The sequence below is a fragment of the Tachysurus fulvidraco genome, chromosome 21, assembly GCF_022655615.1.
Source record: "Tachysurus fulvidraco isolate hzauxx_2018 chromosome 21, HZAU_PFXX_2.0, whole genome shotgun sequence".
Classification (NCBI taxonomy): domain Eukaryota; kingdom Metazoa; phylum Chordata; class Actinopteri; order Siluriformes; family Bagridae; genus Tachysurus; species Tachysurus fulvidraco.
In genome coordinates, this window is record NC_062538.1 from 19,014,169 (window position 1) to 19,035,389 (window position 21,221).

Below are 21,221 nucleotides of genomic sequence, written 5' to 3' on the forward strand. Positions count from 1 at the left end.
GCACGTGTGAAATGTTTTGTGTTGGGTGAAAGTAATGCTATTCAAAGAGAAAAATATATTTTATAATGTTTGAACAGATATTACATAGATCTGCACTCAAATTTATTTTCAAAGAGTCAAAATAATTGTCTAGAACTGTCTGGGACTTTCAAGCAACTATACACTGAATGTGAAAAAGCATCCATAAGATGCATTATTTTAAAATATTTATTTTTTTCAACAAAACAAATAATGTATACTGTATTGTATATTAAAGATGAAAGTATTTTATTGAAAACGGTTTCTAGTCTCCTTTACACACCTATCGCTATAGGGAACCAACAGCACAATCAAATACTGTATATGAAGCACCAATCATAAGTTTCCTGAGGCCATTCTGATATAATTTTACGTTTAAAAGTAAATATAAATTTGCATATGAATCTTGTATTTGTAAATAGCTTTATGTTCAGTTCACACTATCTCCAAAAGTTTTTGTTTCTATATTTCAATCATATCTTTTACGCAAAGGGACTGGCAGTGAAAGATACTGTAAATATGTACAGTAACCTGTCAAAATTGCATATAATCCTATTAACATATAATTAAGCCCGTCCCATAGGCTTTCTTTCATAATCGCTCATAGCTGCACTGAAGTGGCAGTCAGGAGCAAACAGCAGACATCACAAATCCATGAGGTAAAATACTTAATTAGATTTTATTTTGACTGATTTTGATTATTTTAATAATATAATTAATACAATCATGCTTTTTATTATACTAGAGCCATGATTCAAATTCTGCTGCTATTGGGTAAGTTGCTTGTGTGTGTGTGTGTGTGTGTGTGTGTGTGTGTGTGTGTGTGTGTGTGTGTGTGTGTGTGAATGCCACCAGAATAAAACCTGTAAATATTCATGTAATATTCATGAAAACTAGACACTTTATCTTTTATTGGTCTTAATGTCTACCAAACCAAAATAGAATATGTCAGTACTGATGAAGGTCACACCTATTGTTTAATAAAAGCTGTTACTGATGCAGTACATTCACCACCATGAAAAGTGCTATTAGGAAATGATGATGATCCGGTTTTCTTACTGCAGCTTAATGTACTGTCTTCTATTGTTTTAATGAACAACACATGAATAGAACCTGTAAATATTCCGGTTTAACCAAAGTATACTGTATCAGAAGCGTCGGGGCGAGTCTAATGTGCACATTTTGTTATTACACAATAATCTTTAGAAATTTGAAAGTACAAACAAAAGAGTGCTGATTTTCATGAAGGCAAATAAATTAAATCAGATAACAAATGTGAGTAAATGTGTATCAGTAGCTTGGCCTAATACCAGTATACTTATTTACTGGTATGTACATTAGAGTCTCACAGTATTAAGACCGGCAATGGCCGAGTCAAATCAGTGAGGTTAACACCTTTAATTATTCCGGATCATTTATTGTATGATATCTGAATATTTGAATTCTGTCCAGAGACATAAAAACAGAACTTACAAAGAAATAATTTGCAAATGAATTTACTTGAATAGAAAAGAAATGTCCCCTCCTTGAACCGCCACCTTATTGTGGTGGAGGGGTTTGCGTGCCTGAATGATCCTTGGAGCTATGTTGTCTGCGGCTTTCTGCCCCTGGTAGGGTCTCCCAAGGCAAACAGGTACTAGGTGACAGGCCAGACAAAGAGCGGTTCAAAAACCTCTTATGAAGAATATTAAAGCAAGGTCCGTGACGTCGCCCGGTATGGCTCAACCGGGGCCCCACCCTGGAACCAGGCCCGGGGTTGGGGCTCGCATGCGAGCGCCTGGTGGCCGGGTCTTACCCCACGGGGCCCGGCCGGGCTCAGCCCGAAGGAGCGACGTGAGCCGATCTCCTGTGGGCCCACCACCTGCAGGAGAAATCGTAAGGGGCGGGTGCAATGTGGATTGGGTGGCAGTCGAAGGCGGGAGCCTCGGCGACCGAATCTCTGGACACGGAATCTGACTCTAGGGACATGGAATGTCACCTCGCTGGGGGGGAAGGAGCCTGAGCTGGTGCAGGAGGTTGAGAGATACCGACTAGAGATAGTTGGGCTCACCTCCACGCACAGCTTGGGCTCTGGAACCCAACTCCTCGAGAGAGGCTGGACTCTCTACTACTCTGGAGTTGCCCACGGTGAGAGGCGGCGGGCTGGTGTGGGCTTGCTCATAGCCCCCCAGCTCAGCAGCCATGTGTTGGAGTTTACCCCGGTGAATGAGAGGGTCGTTTCCCTGCGCCTTTGGGTCGGGGAGAGGTCTCTCACTGTTATTTGTGCTTATGGGCCAAATGGCAGTGTGGAGTACCCAACCTTCTTGGCGTCTCTGGGAGGGGTGCTAGAAAGTGCCCCGACCGGGGACTCCGTCGTTCTACTGGGGGACTTCAATGCTCACGTGGGCAGCGACAGTGACACCTGGAGGGGCGTGATTGGGAGGAACGGCCCCCCCAACCTGAACCCGAGTGGTGTTCTGTTATTGGACTTCTGTGCTAGTCACAGTTTGTCCATAACGAACACCATGTTCAAGCATAAGGGTGTCCATCAGTACACATGGCACCAGGACACCCTAGGTCGGAGGTCAATGATCGACTTTGTGGTTGTTTCATCTGACCTCCGGCCGTATGTCTTGGACACTCGGTTAAAGAGAGGGGCAGAGCTGTCAACTGATCACCACCTGGTGGTGAGTTGGGTTCGATGGTAGTGGAGGAAGTTGGACAGACTTGGCAGACCCAAACGTACTGTGAGGGTCTGCTGGGAACGTTTGGCAGAGTCTCCTGTCAGAGAGATATTCAACCCTTACCTCCGGCAGAGCTTCAACCAGATCCCGAGGGAGGCTGGAGACATTGAGTCCGAGTGGCAATCCCCGAACCCGGTGGTGGACCCCAGAAGTAAGGGATGCCGTCAAGCTGAAGAAGGAGTCCTATCGAGCCTGGCTGGCTCGGGGGACTCCGGAGGCAGCTGATAGGTACCAGAGGGCAAAGTGAGCTTCAGCCCGGGTGGTTGCAGAGGCAAAAATCGTGCCTGGGAGGAGTTCGGTGAGGCCATTGAGAAGGACTATCGGTTGGCCTCGAAGAAATTCTGGCAAACCGTCCGGCATCTCAGGAGGGGGAAGCAATGCCCTGTTTACAGTGGGAGTGGGAATCTGCTGACTTCGACTGGTGACATTCTCGGACGGTGGAAAGAGGACTTTGAGGATCTCCTCAACCCCACCAACATGTCTTCCAGTGAGGAAGCAGAGGCAGAGGGCTCGGTTGTGGACTCGTCGATCCCCCAAGCTGAGGTCCATGAGGTAGTTGAGAAGCTCCTTGGTGGCAAGGCACCGGGGGTGGATGAGATCCGCCCTGAGTACCTTAAGTCTCTGGATGTTGTGGGGCTGTCTTGGTTGACATGACTCTGCAACATCACGTGGCGGTTGGGGACAGTGCCTCTGGACTGGCAGACTGGGGTGGTGGTCCCTCTGTTTAAGAAGGGGGACCAGAGGGTGTGTTCCAACTACAGGGGGATCACACTCCTCAGCCTCCCCGGAAAAGTCTATGCCAGGGTACTGGAGAGGATAATTCGGCCGATAGTCGAACCTCGGATTCAGGAGGAACAATGCGGATTTTGTCCTGGTCGTGGAACACTGGACCATTTCTATACCCTCACCAGGTTTGCCCAACCAGTCCACATGTGTTTTGTGGATCTGGAGAAGGCATTCGACTGTGTCCCTCGTGGTGACCTGTGGGAGGTGCTCTGGAAATATGGGGTGCGTGTCCCTCTGCTAAGGACTGTCCGGTCCCTATATGACCGGAGCAGGAGTTTGGTTCACATTGTCGGCAGTAAGTCAGACTTGTTTCCAGTGCATGCTGGACTCCGACAGGGCTGCCCTTTGTCACCGGTCCTGTTCATTATTTATATGGACAGGATTTCTAGGTGCAGTCGGGGACCGGAGGGAGTCCGGTTTGGGGACCACAGGATTTCGTCTCTGCTTTTTGCAGATGATGTTGTCCTGTAGGCTTCTTCAAATTAGGACCTTCAGCGTGCACTGGGATGGTTTGCAGCTGAGTGTGAAGCGGCAGGGATGAGAATCAGCACCTCCAAGTCCGAGGCCCTGGTTCTCAGCCGGAAAAGGGTGGCTTGCCCCCTTCAGGTTGGTGGAGAGCTCCTGCCTCATGTGGAGGAGTTTAAGTATCTTGGGGTCCTGTTCACGAGTGAGGGAAGGATGGAGCAGGAGATCGACAGGCGGATCGGTGTATCTTCTGCAGTGATGTGGTCGATATACCGATCTGTTGAGGTGAAGAGAGAGCTGAGCCGTAAGGCGCAGCTCTCTATTTACCAGTCAATTTACGTTCCTACCCTCACCTATGGTCATGAGCTTAGGGTCATGACTGAAAGGACAAGATCCCGGATACAGGCGGCAAAAATGAGTTCCTCCGTAGGGTGGCTGGGCACTCCCTTAGAGATAGGGTGATGAGCTCAGAGTAGAACCGCTGCTCCTCCACATTGAGAGGGGTCAGCTGAGGTGGCTCGGGCATCTGTTTCGGATGCCTCCTGGACGCCTCCCTGGGGAGGTGTTCCGGGCATGTCCAACCTGGAGGAGGCCCCGGGGAAGACCTAGGACACGCTGGAGGAACTATGTCTCTCGGCTGGCCTGGGAACACCTCGGTATTCCCCCGGAAGAGCTGGAGGAAGTGTCTGGGGAGAGGGGAGTCTGGGTGTCCCTGCTTAGACTGCTGCCCCCGCGACCCGGCCCCGGAAAATGGATGGATGGATGGATGGAAAAGAAATGTAAAAAAAATGATAGAATGTCTATAAAATATAGAACAAAAACAAACCATATGTGGAATAATGTCAACATGTGCATTAGTGTATGTATTATGTGTATGTAATGAATTTCTATAAATTCATTGTAAATCACAACCAATTAGCTTGATGACCTTAGTGAAAAAGCGCTTTAGTGGTATATTCGTTGTCTAAAACTGTTTTATGTCTTTTTCAGGGTGTTTCAGCCTAGGGATCTGTCTGCCATGTCAGTATCACTTCATTAATGAGAATAAGACCTGGTCTGAAGCACAGAGATACTGCAGAGAGAATTATGTTGATTTAGCCTCTATTACTAACACAGAAGAGGACTTGGCCCTTACAAACATAATAGACATTTGGAACAGCAAGCGAGCATGGATTGGTCTGTATGATGATCTGAACAGCTGGAAATGGTCTCTGGATGATGATTCTTTCTACAAGGAGGGAGAGAGAAGCTTTAGAAACTGGTATATAGAGAAGCCAATAGACTGGTATGGAATCAGTTTGTGTGTGTATTTATCTAATTATGATGGAGCTTGGTGGGAGACATCTTGTTCCACAATGCTTCATTTCATTTGCTTTGATGGTAAGGAATGCAAATTTGTATATGCTTTATGTATTAGCTTTAAATTCAGTACATATTTCCTGTAAAAGTACAGGTTTCCTATATTTCTATTGTCTCTTTTAGGCAGAGTGAATGCAAGTGAGAGATATGTCCTGGTTTATCAGAACATGAACTGGACTGAAGCTCAGAGATACTGCAGAGAACATTACACAGACCTGACCAGCGTGAGGAATGAGACTGAGAACCAGGAGATTAAATCAATGTTTAATAATACGGATTATTCAAGTTTTTGGATCGGCCTGTACAGAACCAGATCTTGGTCAGATAAAAGCAACTCTTCATTCAGCAACTGGAAACCTGGACAACCAGATAATTACAGACAGAATGAATCCTGTACTGCTGTGTCATTTAATGATTCTGGGAAATGGACAGATGAAAACTGTAGCCATGCTTTTCCATTCGTTTGTTATAGCAGTGAGTAGATATCTGTATTGCAATTTTATGGCAAAAAAAGTAGAAAATGAGCACATTAACTAACATTTTTGTTATCCCACTCTAGCAATGCCATCATTACCCTCTCATCATTATCACTTTGTGAATGAGAATAAGACCTGGACTGAAGCACAGAGATACTGCAGAGAGAATTACACTGACCTGGCTACTATTGATAACATGGAGGAAATGAACACACTCCTTAACACAGTAAATGGCAGCTACTCAGGTTTAGCCTGGATTGGACTGTATGGTGATGAGGACAGCTGGAGATGGTCTCTGGATGATGATGCTTTCTACCAGGAGGGCGAGAGAGACTTCAGAGGATGGGAACATCAACCTGATAACTACTTTGGAAACGAGCTGTGTGTTTATATTACATCTGATGGAACCTGGTCTGATGGAGACTGTAGAGGATATTTTCATTTTATTTGTTATGATGGTGAGAATGTTTAATGATCTTATAGGAATAAACTGTGTAACTTTTGGTGTATGTGTTACTGAGCCCATTTATTTTACCAGGAAAGAATGGAACAGAAAATTACAGATGGATAAACCAGCCAATGCCTTGGACAAAAGCTCAGCAGTACTGCAGAGAGCATTATACTGATTTGGCCAGTGTGAGAAATCCAACAGATAATCAAAGAATCTTAAACCTTACAGTTGGCACTGTGGCTTGGATCGGTTTATACAGGACAAGACTCTGGTCAGACAAACAGGTATCCACATATGAAAATTGGAGACCAGCCACCTATAAACGGCCAGACAATGGTATTAATAATCCCTGGGAATACAGAAATCAGCACTGCACTGCTGTCTCATTCAGAGACTCAGGTCATTGGACAGATGAGGACTGCTTATCCACCTTCCCCTTTATCTGCTATAACAGTGAGTTCTTCTTTATTCTTTTATTATTGTACAATATGGACCTTTATCCACTCAAACTATATAAATATCACTTTTTTTTGCGTTCTCTGAACTCTTGCCACAAAGTTGTGCAGAGATTTCCCGTCACGATAGCTAAAGGTTTTTGTCCAAACCTGTTTCAGCCTGGCAATGCCTTTATTAATGTAGAATGTTCCATGAAGATTTAAAGGTTTAATGTCATTTAATTAACAGTTTAATTCCACCCCAGTCAAACATTACTAATTTCATAACTTTCATGAGGATTCTTAGCATTGCATATTCTTAGCCATTTTCGGTTGTCCATCTGTGTGTACATCATCATTTTCATGAATATAAATATTTGTATATCATCTTCATGATTTTTTTTTTTTTTTTGTGATTTCTGAGTTGTATAACATTTTTCAACCTTTGATGCACTGTCTTTAAAAATGATATTATGACATTATATACACTTTAACATTTGTATTTTTGGTAATTCACATCAATATTTACAAAAAAATATGTTTGACTGGAAAATATTATATTATGGTCTTTTTCCTTTAAAGAATTCTGCACAGGATCGTCATGCACCTTCCATCAGTATCACTTTGTTAATGAGAAAAAGACCTGGACTGAAGCACAGAGATACTGCAGAGATAATTACACTGACCTGGCAACCATTAATAACATGGAGGAAATGAACACACTCCTTAACACAGTAAATGGAATCTACTTAGGTTTAGCATGGATTGGACTGTATGATGATCTGAACAGCTGGAAATGGTCCCTGGATGATTCTTTCTACAGTTACGGAAAAATAAACTTTAGTAATTGGTATATAAACAAACCAAGCTACTGGAATGGAAACAATTTATGTGTATATTTTGGTTATTCTGCTCTTTGGTGGGTGTATTCATGTTCTACAACACTTCCATTCATTTGTTTTGATGGTGAGTGGCACAGTGCATACACACACACACACACACACACACACACACACACACACACACACACACACACACACACACACACACACACACACACACACACATATGCTATGTATATATGTGTGTGTATATATATATATATATATATATATATATATATATATATATATATATATATATATATATATATATATATACACATATATATATATATATACACACATATATATATATATATACATATATATATATGATAAAATAATTACTTTAAACAAAGAGATTCTAGCATAAATATTCTACATAAATTCTATTTTTAGGCAGAGTGAATTCCAGTAAGAGGTATGTTCCAGTTTATCAGCACTTGAACTGGACTGAAGCTCAGAGATACTGCAGAGAACATTACACAGACCTGACCAGCGTGAGGAGCGAGACTGAGAACCAGAAGATCAGATTATTATTAGCTAATGATAAGGATGACAATCATTATACCTTCAGTTATAACTATAGTAATTATTACGCTTTTTGGATCGGCCTGTACAGAACCAGTTTATGGTCGGATCAAAGCAACTCTTCTTTTAGCAACTGGAAACCCGGACAACCAGATAATCATGTACAAACTGGATCCTGTACTGCTGTGTCATTTAATGATGATTATTATTATGGGAAATGGTCAGATGAAAACTGTGGTCAAGCTTTTCCATTCCTATGTTACAGCAGTGAGTGAAGATCAGAGTTTTCTGGGCTTAGTCTACAGTATTTATAGGGACAATTTTTAGTAGAATTACTTGCTCTTAATGAACACAAACAAATATCATTTTTAAAAACATGAGCACAGTAACCAACATTTGTGTTATTCTACTCTAGCAATGCCCTCAAATTCCTCTCATCAGTATCACTTTGTTAATGAGAATAAGACCTGGACTGAAGCACAGATATACTGCAGAGAGAATTACACTGACCTGGCTACTATTGATAACATGGAGGAAATGAACACACTCCTTAACACAGTAAATGGCAGCTACTCAGGTTTAGCCTGGATTGGAATGTATGATGACAGCTGGAGATGGTCTCTGGAAGATGATGTTTTCTACCAGGAGGGAGAGAGAGACTTCAGAGGATGGGAACATCAACCTGATAATGATGGAAATGAGATGTGTGTTTCAATGGGTTATGGAGGGTGGTGGTTTGACAGACCTTGTACTGACAGAAGTTCATTTGTTTGCTATAATGGTAAGGTCTGACAGAAATGGAAACATTTGGCCTAAATTATTTTAATCTGCTACTGCAGCTGATAAAAAATAATAATTGATATTTATCATACAGCTAATTACAGCTATTGTATGCATCTTTGTAATTCTCTCAACCATAGGTATGAACAACACATATGTAATGATTTATGTTCAAAAGACTTGGGAAGAAGCTCAGAGCTTTTGCAGAGTGAATTACACAGACCTGGCAAGTGTGAGAAATCAGACCGAACTTCAGCAAATAATGAGCATCGTGAACAGTTCTGATGTATGGATAGGTTTGTATAGAAACCGATTATGGTCAGATCAGAGCAACTCAACCTTTACATTTTGGACATCGGAGAGTCCAGAACCAACACCAGAACCTGATAATGGTTTGTATTCACCTGGACAAAGTAGAAATCAACACTGTACAGCTGTGGATCATCTTGGTCGATGGACAGATGAAAACTGTTTCGCCAGATTCCCTTTTATCTGCTACAATGGTGAGTTGATCTCCACTTTGAATTCATTTAAAATATAATAAATAAAGGAAGCTGGATGTCTAAATATGATTATGAACATTAGCAATAGCAATGTTTACAGATGGAATAAGATTACCAGATGTTTTCTAATCCTAACATGTCTTCCTTGTGCTCTGGCAGCATTCACTCCAGGTAAGCAAAAACACTATTTATGTGTAGATGAAAAATAAATAGAGATATCTATGATCCTTAGTTTACTAAGAGAATGCTTATTGAATGTCTGTTTCTTTATTGGTTTTAATTAACACTTTTATACAGGTGCTTTGATGGGACCGCATATGAAAATCACTGCTAATGAAAATCTGTTAAAGTCTCAGATTAAAAGACTGATGGAAGAGGTGATGGAAGTAAGTTAACGTTCCTATAATGTCTATCTTTTCTGTAACTTTAATTTATATTAATACAATTTATTACATTGAGTTTATTTTGTAAATAATGTGTAAAAGTGTATTTAGCAAAATAAATAATGTTGTCCAAAATAAGTAAAAATTAAAGCATTATAAATTCATAATGTATTAGATGTGGCTTAAAGGATTTTACAGTATTTACTGTAGTTATATAATTATTAATATTTTTGTCAGCTTCAGCAAGAATTGAGCAAACTGGCAGACTTTCAAGCAAATAAACTGTGAATGAGAGAAACATCCGTAAGCTCGATCCATGAAGGAAAAATACTACAATCGGGTTCTAAATATAACTGAGTGAAATTCCAGGTTTTGTAGTGATTTATATTTTATTTACTTATTTACTCAGCAATCTTTCTCTTCCACAGCAGTTAGGAATTCTGTAGATCTTTATTAAAAAGAGAATATAGGTATTTTAAGGCTTGAACAAATTTAATAGTTTTATGTAAACATATTTACAAACCTTGAAATGCCTTCTGTAATGACACATTATTAATAACAATGACTGTAATTGTTATGATCTGTGATTGAGCCTGATTTCTTCAGTGTAATATTTTATTGGGTGTATTGCTTATTAATGGTATTCTTGAAATGAATTTCAGATGAATAAAAGAATAATTGAACTTGCTTATGAAAAATATTGCTATAAGCGTTAAGAGAAACTATGTGATTTTCATTTATAAATTGTTTTCAGTATTGGGTTCCATGTAGTTTTGGTTGTGCTTATTAAATGTCAATCTAATAATAAACAGTAAATGAAGGCATGTGTGAAATGTTTTTTGTTGGGTGAAAGTTATTTAAAGAGTAAAATATATTTCATAATGTTTGAATATAAAGTATGTCTTCACTGGATGTCACATTGTTTTGTTTAAACATTCTGTCAAAATAGCTTTATATAATAAAGATTATACAGGTCTCACAAAAGTCTCCATACATGAGAGAAGTTAACATTTGTTAGTAAAAGGTAACTGAACCTCCTCTACATGATTACCATTTTTTTAAACACCCACACCTGAGAGTTATTATAACTTTGGCTCCTTGCCAGATCTTCACAATCCATCCATAACATTTCTATATTATGATTTCTACAAAATTGTCCATCAGACCACCTTAACAGTTGCCTGTACTGTATGTTTTAGGAATACTATGGGACTATTTAGTATTTAGTAATTCAATACATTTATTACTGAGATTTATGGATGCATTGGTTAAACTTTGACTAAATAACATGCTAATAAATAAATAAAACAAAAAAAAACTAAATAAAACTAAATAAACTAAATAAAGAATTGTGTCATTTGTTTTGTGATTGTGTTCAAACATAATGGATTTGAAATGAAATTTTAACTTTAATTTACACCTAAAATTCTGGCTCATATTTCAGTGTAGTGTTATTGATGTGAGCTCAACCCCACTGATGAATTAGAAATCTATCTGCATCGCAGATCTGTCTACAAATTGTCACTTCCTCGCTCATGTTTTTGTAGCCAAATTAGTTCAAATCCCCATAGCCATGTTTGCAAATTTAGTATTCCCTTTAAAATTGACACAGGAAATGGTGGTCAACTGTATATTAATGGGGGGGGGGGGGGGGGACACACTCCTCAACATGGTAAATGGAATCTATTCATGTTTAGCATTTATTATGCTATTTATTTAATAAATGTAGCATTTATTACAAATGTAGCACATAGTACTTGTAGCACATAGCACAGAGCACATGCTACAGTTGCTCTGTGCTGTGTGCGACATGTGCTATGTGTGACATGTGCTATGTGCTACATGTGCTATGTAGCTATTGCTAATGCTACTACAGTACGTTGATTACCTTTGGCATATATAAATTATATAGAATATTATATAACTTGTATAGACATTATCTTCTATTTTATATGTTGAAACTGGTTATATCTCTCCATGGAATTAGTTCTTTTTCTGTTAGATGGTAAACTGTACAATGTGCATAATGGCATGCATTCATTGCGTATTTACAGAAATGTGCAACAAATGAAGACTAATATGTTGTATTTTGTGCAAATTCAGGGGTTCTTCTAAAATATATTGGAGCATCTTATGGTACCAGTCAGGATGAAGAGACATCCATGTCTTTATGAGCCACTCACTGTCTGAACCTGAGGAAGAGGATCAGCATTCCACTTCTCCCCAGCAGCATTCCTGTGTGTGTGTGTGTGTGTGTGTGTGTGTGTGTGTGTGTGTGTGTGTGTGTGTGTGTGTGTGTGTGTGTGTGTGTGCGTGCGTGCGTGTGCGTGCGTGTGTGTGTGTGCACACGCGTGTGTGTGTGTGTGTGTGTGTGTGTGTGCGCACGTGTGTGTGTGTGTGTGTGTGTGTGTGTGTGTGTGTGTGTGTGTGTGTAATTTTATTTTGCAGATTTTGTTTACATATTGTAAGTAATATAACTAATCTATAGTACATGTAAATGAATGCCCATATGCTTTTTATTTAGATACTGATGCCAGTTTAATTGCTACATTATTTACTATTAATTTATTATTTTAGAATTTTTTCTTATTTTATTATTGTTATTTATTTTATAATATTTATTTGTATTGTATCAATTTCAAATAGTGTAATAAAAGTTAAATTGTGTAGCGGGTGGGGGGTCATCCTAGCTAGAACTACCACTGGGACTAAGTTCAGCGCAGGTCACAAATAATTAAAAGCTTTCAGCCCAAGAAAAAATATAGAAATCAGCTAAAACAAAACCGCAGATGGCCACCGGTTAGCTATATTGTACGAACAAGTGGCATGGAAATAAAAGTGCTGTCAGTGCAATCAAGATTACAGCATTCACAATGGAAACCTATAGAAAAGGAAAACAATGAATAAGTCAACAAACACAACGTCAACCACAGTCTCTTTCATAACGTATGACAAACAAACACACAAATATGTGACCTGGCAGTATCTCATAGAACCTTATTGTAGTTTCAGTTATTTTAATTAGCACCTTCATTTTGAATTGAATAATGGTGCATTCAGTAACCAGTTTTTTTCTTCCAGTTTTTTATTTCTAAGTCCTTCCCATATGCTTTTCTTCAGAATCTTTATTTAGTGTTGAAATTAAATCAAGTGGCAGACAGAAGCAAACAGCAGAAAGCACAGCTCCATGAGGTAAATATATTTAAATAGAAAGCTTCACTAATATTATTAATAATATGACACTTTTGAATATAAAAACATTTAATATTATTTAGCTAATGTTTTAAAATTCAATCACACTTTCTTTCTGTTTATTCTACCACAGCCATGTTTCGACTTCTGCTGCTTTAGGGTGAGTGTTATGTGTTATGTGTGTGTTATAAAATATATCTAATTTTTATAATGTGGATATTTCTATATACAATATAATGATGATTAGTTTATTTATGTAAAAGAAAAAAGATTTAATGAAATGATGAAGAGAGCACATTGTAACATTACAGAAGATTATTTTAAGATTATTGGCTTATTGAGTTTAACAGTCATTTTTAATAGGCGGTGATTCTTTATCCAACTCAGTTATTCAGATTTTTTATTTGAATTTCTTTTTTCTGACCTTTTACTGTTAGTTCTTTAACCTCGATGTTAAAAGTTGTATTGTGTTAATACAGATGGATAAAACAAAAGTTGTGTTTGTCATCATTTCACATTTCAAAGCTACAAATTGTGATTGTTTTGAAGGGGTGATTATATTTCATACCCACTGTATATGCATTAGTCGTATCTAATAACTTACAGATCAGTAAATTCATCTTAAATCACTACCAAGATGTCCAATAAGTACAAACGAGAAATTTATCTAATTGCAGATGCAAATTTGTTCACTTTATTGTTGATCTTAGTAAATCAGAGCTATATTCATTATGTAAAAACTGGTATTATGTATTTTACAGGGTTTTTCAGCCTTGGTGTCTGTCTTCCTCGTCAGTATCAGTTTATTAATGAGAATAAGACCTGGTCTGAAGCACAGAGATACTGCCGAGAGAATTATGTCGATTTAGCCTGGAAAAGCAGGCGAACCTGGATTGGACTGTATGATGATCTGAACGGCTGGAAATGGTCTCTGGATGATGATTCTTTCTACAAGGAGGGAGAGAGAAGCTTTAGAAACTGGTTTATACAGAAGCCAATAGGCTGGTATGGAATGAGTATGTGTGTGTATTTATCTACTTATGATGGAGCTTGGTACGATACATATTGTTCCACAATGCTTTATTTCATGTGCTTTGATGGTGAGTACCCATATTATGTAAATATCTTTAAATTCAATACACATTGAATCTGTAAAAGTATGCTGATCCTTTATGTCAATAATTTATTTTAGGCAGAGTGAATGCCAGTGAAAGATTTGTCCCGGTTTATCAGAGAATGGGCTGGACTGAAGCTCAGAGATACTGCAGACAACATTACACAGACCTGGCCAGCGTGAGGAACGACACTGAGAACCAGAAGATTAGATCAATGTTTAATAATACGTATTATTCAGGTCTTTGGATCGGCCTGTACAGAACCATGTCTTGGTCAGATACAGAACCATGTCTTGGTCAGATACAGAACCATGTCTTGGCTTCATTCAGCAACTGGAAACCTGGACAACCAAATGGTTATGGACAGATTAAAACCTGTACTGCTGTGTCATTTAACTATATTGATTATTATTCCTATTTTGATTATTATTATTATGGTAAATGGACTGATGAAAACTGTGGTGATGCTTTTCCATTCTTCTGTTACAGCAGTGAGTAGATTTCTGTTCTGTGTCTAACTATAGTGCAATTTTCAGTAGTATTATTTGCCCTTAATGAACACAAACCAGTTATAATGTACTTTGTCAAAATAATAAGCACAGTAACCGACATTTGTGTTATCGTACTCTAGCAATGTCATCATTACCCTCTCATCAGTATCACTTTGTGAATGAGAGTAAGACCTGGACTGAAGCACAGAGATACTGCAGAGAGAATTACACTGACCTGGCTACTACGATGGCCCCACGAACCTGATAACTATAATGGAAATGAGATGTGTGTTTATGTTAAATCTGATGGAACCTGGTCTGATGTAAACTGTAACAATAATTTTCAATTTGTTTGCTCCAGTGGTGAGAATATATAATAAGTTTAACAAAGGATTAAACTGTCATTTTTTGTTGATGTGTTACTGAGTACAATTATCATTTCAGGATGGAATGGAACAAAAAGTTTCACATTGATTAATCAGCGCATGTCTTGGACACAGGCTCAGCATTACTGCAGAGTGTATTATACAGACCTGGCCAGTGTGAAGAACCAAGCAGATAATGAACAAATCCTTAATCTCACAGGTGGCTATGACACTTGGATTGGTCTATACAGAACCAGACTCTGGTCAGACAAACAGGAATATGTGTATGAAAACTGGAGACCAGCCACTCAGTTTATACCTGAACAGCCAGACAATGGTTTATATGTTTATTGGGAATATGGTTTTCAGCACTGCACTGCTATATCTCTCACAGATTCAGGCTACTGGACAGATGAGAGCTGCATAACCACAATCCCTTTTTTCTGCTATAAGAGTGAGTTTATTTAATCAGCATCTAATTATTGATTATTGCACAATATGAAGATTACTTACAGCCAACATCACATTTGGGCAATTATTTAGGAATTCACATCTTTCAACAAATCATAGGATGTTCAGTGAGGTAACTGTTTAAAAAACACAGAAGTATAAATTTTATATGTAAATCTCTCTTATAAATAATATAAAGTAATTACTTTCTTGGTTTCTAAAACACTGCCTAAGCTTTAAAGCTTCGTCCCAAAAGCATATTTAAAGCAGTGAAACTTTATGGCCATTTGATGTTTTTATCATGTCACAATATTTAAATATTAAACATATATACACAACACTGCACCTTTATTAATTTGAGACTTTATGTTATTCTGTCTTTTAAAGAATCTTGCACAGCATCCTCATGTTCCCTCTACCAGTATCACTTTATTAATCAGTATAAGACCTGGATTGAAGCTCAGAGATACTGCCGAGACAAATACACTGACTTGGCTACCATTAACGGTATAGAAGATGTGACAAGACTCCTTAATACAGCCACAGCATATGAGATCTACTCAGGTTTAGCCTGGATTGGACTGTATGATGATCTAAAGAGCTGGAAATGGTCTCTGGGTGATGATTCTTTCTACAAGAATGGAGAGAGAAACTTTAGAAACTGGTATATAAACAAACCAACGAACTGGAATGGGAACAGTTTATGTGTAGTTTTTTCGATTTACTCTACACAATGGAGTGAGGAGCCTTGTGATCTTGAAGTTCCATTTATTTGTTTTGATGGTAAGCAAAGCAGCTCTGTATTTTTTAATTATAGTTTTATCATAGTTAATATAAAATATAATAACCAATAGCTTTGGATTTAAAGCTAGATTTAGATCTAAACAATTACATAGCACATATTCCATGTAAAGGTTTTTCAGTTATAAATATTGCATCCATCTCTTTTAGGTAGAGTGAATGCCAGTCAAAGCTATGTTTTGGTTAAACAGAACATGAACTGGACTGAAGCTCAGAGCTACTGCAGAGAACATTACACAGATCTGGTCAGCGTGAGGAACGAGACAGAGAATTACAGGATCAGATTATTATTAAGTCAATCTGATTATTATTATAATTATTATTATTATTCTTATTACCTTGTTTGGATCGGCCTGTACAGAACCAGGTCTTGGTCAGATCAAAGCAACTCTTCATTCAGCAACTGGAAACCTGGACAACCAGATAATTATGCACAGAATGAATACTGTACTGCTGTGTCATTTAATGATTCTGGGAAATGGACAGATGAAAATTGTAGTAAAGGTTTTCCATTCCTTTGTTACAACAGTGAGTAAATTTTTGTTTGCTGCTTTAAAAGTTTTCGGATTATGATCTGAACACTGTCTGATCATAACACTAATATTAACATTATTATAATGTTATATATATTCAAAGAATTCCCACTGCTATAAATATTTAAGTGAACAAATGTTTATTACATTTTTGTTACCTTTTTTAGCAATGTCCTCAAACCTTTCTCATCTGTATCACTTTGTTAATGGCAAGACCTGGACTGAAGCACAGAGATACTGCAGAGAGAATTACACTGACCTGGCTACTATTGATAACATGGAGGAAATGATCACACTGCTTAACACAGTAAATGGTAGCTACTCAGGTTTAGCCTGGATTGGACTGTATGATGATCTGAACAGTTGGAGATGGTCTCTGGATGATGATGCTTTCTACCAGGAGGGAGAGAGAGAGACTTCAGAGGATGGTACCATCAACCTGATAACTATAATGGACAAGAGCTGTGTGTTTCCATGAACAACAAAGGGGAATGGTTTGACAAGTCTTGTAATGACAGAAATCTATTTGTTTGTTGTATTGGTAAGAATCATAAACTATGTGTGTGGGAAAATTTGTGCAGTGTTTAAAGTTGCTATTATAGCTGATATTGGCTTATGAATATTAATAATAACACATAATTTGCCTATAGGTGACTATCACAATGTTTTCAATCTTAGGTACAAACATATATGTTCAGATTTATAACAGCATGACCTGGGAAGACGCTCAGAGATTCTGCAGAGAAAATTACATAGACCTGGCCAATGTGAGGAACGAGAATGAACTTCAGCAGATACTGAGCATTATGTATGGCTATGAGGTATGGATAGGTCTGTATAGGAACCGATTATGGTCAGATCAGAGCAACTCAAACTTTACATATTGGAGACCAGCATTTCCAGTACAGGGACCAGAACCTGATAATGGTTTGAATGTATATGGTCAATATGGAAATCAACAGGTGAGTAAACACTCTGTGACTGTCCTTAAACTTTAATAATATATTTGTGATTCACATCAGATTTAATAGTTCATTAAGTCAATGATAAAAACTATTAATTTCAGTAAAAACTGTTTTTATACACTATATGGCCATACTGTAAGTATGTGGAGACTTGAGCATCACCATCATATCAGCTACTCAGACATCCAAGAAAATTATTAGAGAGTTCAGGGACACTGATCTCCAAACTTCAAATTTATTTTAAAGTTTAGTTGGATTCTTTTCAGAGAAGTCATTTTACATTAACATTTACTTTATGAATATGTATAAGAGTGCTAGTGGAGAAAAGTACACAGAATAGAGGTTTCCGAGCTAGTGTAAATGAAGGTCAGCAAGCACCACTCCTTAGTTGGTTCGGAGATTGCTGGAGGGAACATAAACCTCTAGGAGAGTGTTGAGGACCAGACAAGGATGCTGTACCCGACAAGGTCTTGTATGTGAGTATCAAGGCCTTGAACTTAATGTGGGGAGCTACAGGAGCTGATATAGAGTCATTGTCATGCTATAGCATTTTTATACACCTTAGTTCCAGTAAAGTTAAATCTGTTAAATCAATGCTGTATACAAAGACATTCTAAACAATTATGTTTCCAACTTCGGTAAAAGTTTGTGAAAGGCTCATGAGTTTGTTGGTCAGGTATACTCCATATACTTTTGGCCACACAGTATATAAATACATTTCCATATGAGAAACAAACATGCTGCATAACACTTCGCATGTAAATTTGCATATGGAAAGAATACAAGTGTATGTGTTTATTGATCTTCATGCAAAATCTACATCGCAGCTGCTGTTATGGGAGTGCGACTAAAAACCAGATCTAATGACAATCTCTTATACTCTGAGGTTGCAGGATCTGTGCTGATGGCAGTGAGTAAACATTCCTGATCCTTAATCTGAAACAGATAGATGTTTATCCAGTTTTACTAAACATTAAAAGTTATTAAATATTATCATTAAATATCAATATTGACCATTAAACTTTACATTATGCTTATCTTGTAGAGGTGTCGCAATTTAGGTAACAACAGAAGTCTTTGTTGTCTATCATAATGAAGAAGTATACAGTACATTTTTATTTGATTAGTTGTGGTTTATTTACATATAAAAGACTTTGACAGAACTTACAGGATTTATTTCAGATATTATTACATTTTTTCAGCTTGAAGAACAAGTTAGCAGACTGGGACTTTCAAAGAACTGCACTGTGACCGTGAGACGCATCCGTAAGCTTGATCCATGAGGGAGAAAATCCACATTCAATGCATCCAGATTCAAAATATGATTTTATATATATATATATATATATATACATACACATATATATATATATATATATATATATATATATATGTGTATATATAAAGCATGTATGTATATATATATATATATATATATATATATATATATATATATATATATATATATATATATATATATATAAAACCCCACTGATGAATGATGATCTATCCCAGATCTGTTCACCAATCATCACTGCCTGAACTCATTCATGTTTTTGTAGCCAAATAAGTTCAAATCACCATAGCCATGTTCAAAAATTTATGAGCTATGTGCTACATGTGCTATGTCCTATGTGCTACATGTGCTATGTGCTATATGTACTATGTACTACATGTGCAATGTGCTATGTTTTACATGCTAAATGTGCTATGTGCTACATGTGCTATGCTCGAAGGAAGCTAAGATCATCAGAGAGAAAGAGGAAGAAATCACAACTTGCAGATCTTGATTCTTACCGTGCACTCCTGGCCAAGTTCTCCTCAGATGTCTCCTCCTTCTCTTTCCCACCCTCAGATACCACAGCTTCTGATCAGATCTCAGCATGTCTGGCAGAAATATCATCATGGATGACTGCTCATCAGTTAAAGCTCAATCCGAGCAAAACTGAGCTGCTGTTCATCCCAGGTGATTCATCCCCAGGTCATGACCTTGCTATATCCCTGCACAACAATCTGATCTCCCCTTCAGCCACAGCTCACAATCTTGGGGTAACCATGGACAATCAACTCTCCTTTTCCTCTCATGTTGCTAATGTGACTCGCTCATGTCGCTTTCTTCTCTACAACATTAGAAGGATTTGGCCATTTTTGTCCACACAGGCTGCTCAGGGACTTGTTCAGTCTCTTGTCATTGCTAGACTGGATTACTGCAACGGTCTACCTATGAACGCAATTCGTCCTCTGCAAATGTTCCAAAATGTAGCTCCACGGCTTGTTTTCAACCCTTGCATATCCCTCCACTGTTTTCCAGTAGCTGCACGCATCAGATTCAAAACACTGATGCTGGCCTACAAAGCCAAAAACGGACCAGCTTCTTCTTACCTCAAAGCCCTCATCACTCCTTGCACTGCACTCCACACCCTCCGATCTACCAGCACTGCTGACTGGTCCCACAATCTCTCAGGGTAAAAGGCAAGTATACTACAAGACTCTTTTCTGTTCTGGCACCAAGCTGAGTGACTGGCTATTTTTGAACGGCGGTTGAAAACCTACTTATTCAGTAAACACTTCAACTACCACTTCTTTCCGTATCTTTTGCCTTTCTATAAAAAAATAAAAAAATAAAATAAATAAAATTAAAAAATTAAAAAACATTTGAAACATTTTCATTGTAATTTTGAACAATTTTTGAACAGATTTATTCTCATTGTATCTTAAGTATGTAACCTAGTGAAACAGCATTAATGTATCCAATGTTAGAGGTTCACAATGCAAACCTACAGAAAGTGAAACCAAAGCATAAAGAAACCAAACCACCTCACAATCCCAACCATCTCACCAACGCCATCCACACAGTGAGGACACCCAAATTACAATCTGGAGACAGAGGCCAAGCCTAATATATCAAATGCCTTTTATAAGCCTATAAATTATAAAAATAATATATATATAAGTCCAAAGTATGTGGACACTTGACCATCACACCCACACTATAAAAATAATATTTAAAGGTTTAATTTCATTTAAATTAACAGTTTAGTTTCACCCCTAGTCAAAAATCATTAATTTCATAAATTTCATCAGGAAACTTTAAACTGAGCTGTGTGACCTCTTAGCCATATTAGTTGTGCATCTGTGTGGACATCATAGGATTTTCATGAAAAACATACTTACTGCATTTATATAAATATTTCACATTTTTGTCAGCTTCAGCAAGAATTGAGCGGACTGGGACTTTCAAGCAACTACACTGTGATCCTGAGAAACATTTGTAAGCTTGGTCTATAAAGGAAAACAATACACTCGGGTTTAAACTATATCTGAGTCATTTTCTAGATTTTGTGGATGATTTCTTTGGTGCAATTTTTTTTAATTTAGTTTATTACATTTTTTTAGAAACACTGTACTTGTTTGTGCAAAATAATGCTATGGGCGATAAAAGAGACAGTGTGTGGTTTTGTCCAAACATCCTGTCAAGTCGGTGTTGGGTGAACTGTCGGTTGCCCGCCACTAGGTGGC

At 38.0% G+C, this 21,221-nt stretch overlaps 1 protein-coding gene and 1 pseudogene across 1 annotated transcript; both read left to right on the plus strand.

Moving 5' to 3' along the window:
* The first annotated feature begins 5,347 nt into the window (after positions 1-5,347).
* LOC125139891 (C-type mannose receptor 2-like) lies at positions 5,348-10,150 on the plus strand. The gene is made up of 11 exons (XM_047805911.1): positions 5,348-5,372; positions 5,475-5,825; positions 5,911-6,285; positions 6,366-6,731; positions 7,295-7,678; positions 7,993-8,391; positions 8,540-8,905; positions 9,045-9,407; positions 9,567-9,578; positions 9,705-9,793; positions 10,028-10,150. The coding sequence occupies exons 1-11, from the start codon at positions 5,348-5,350 to the stop codon at positions 10,076-10,078; spliced, it is 2,781 nt and encodes a 926-aa protein (XP_047661867.1). The 3' UTR covers positions 10,079-10,150.
* A 2,429-nt stretch (positions 10,151-12,579) lies between these two features.
* Positions 12,580-18,985, plus strand: LOC113661772 (annotated as a pseudogene).
* Positions 18,986-21,221: the final 2,236 nt, after the last annotated feature.

Bases quoted from the DNA above. Each gene is read 5' to 3' on its own strand.
- LOC125139891 (XM_047805911.1), top strand. From the start codon at position 5,348: ATGCTTCATTTCATTTGCTTTGATG. The intron at 6,286-6,365 runs GTGAGAATGTTT...TTATTTTACCAG, and splicing joins TCATTTTATTTGTTATGATG to GAAAGAATGGAACAGAAAAT. The intron at 8,392-8,539 runs GTGAGTGAAGAT...ATTCTACTCTAG, and splicing joins TCCATTCCTATGTTACAGCA to CAATGCCCTCAAATTCCTCT.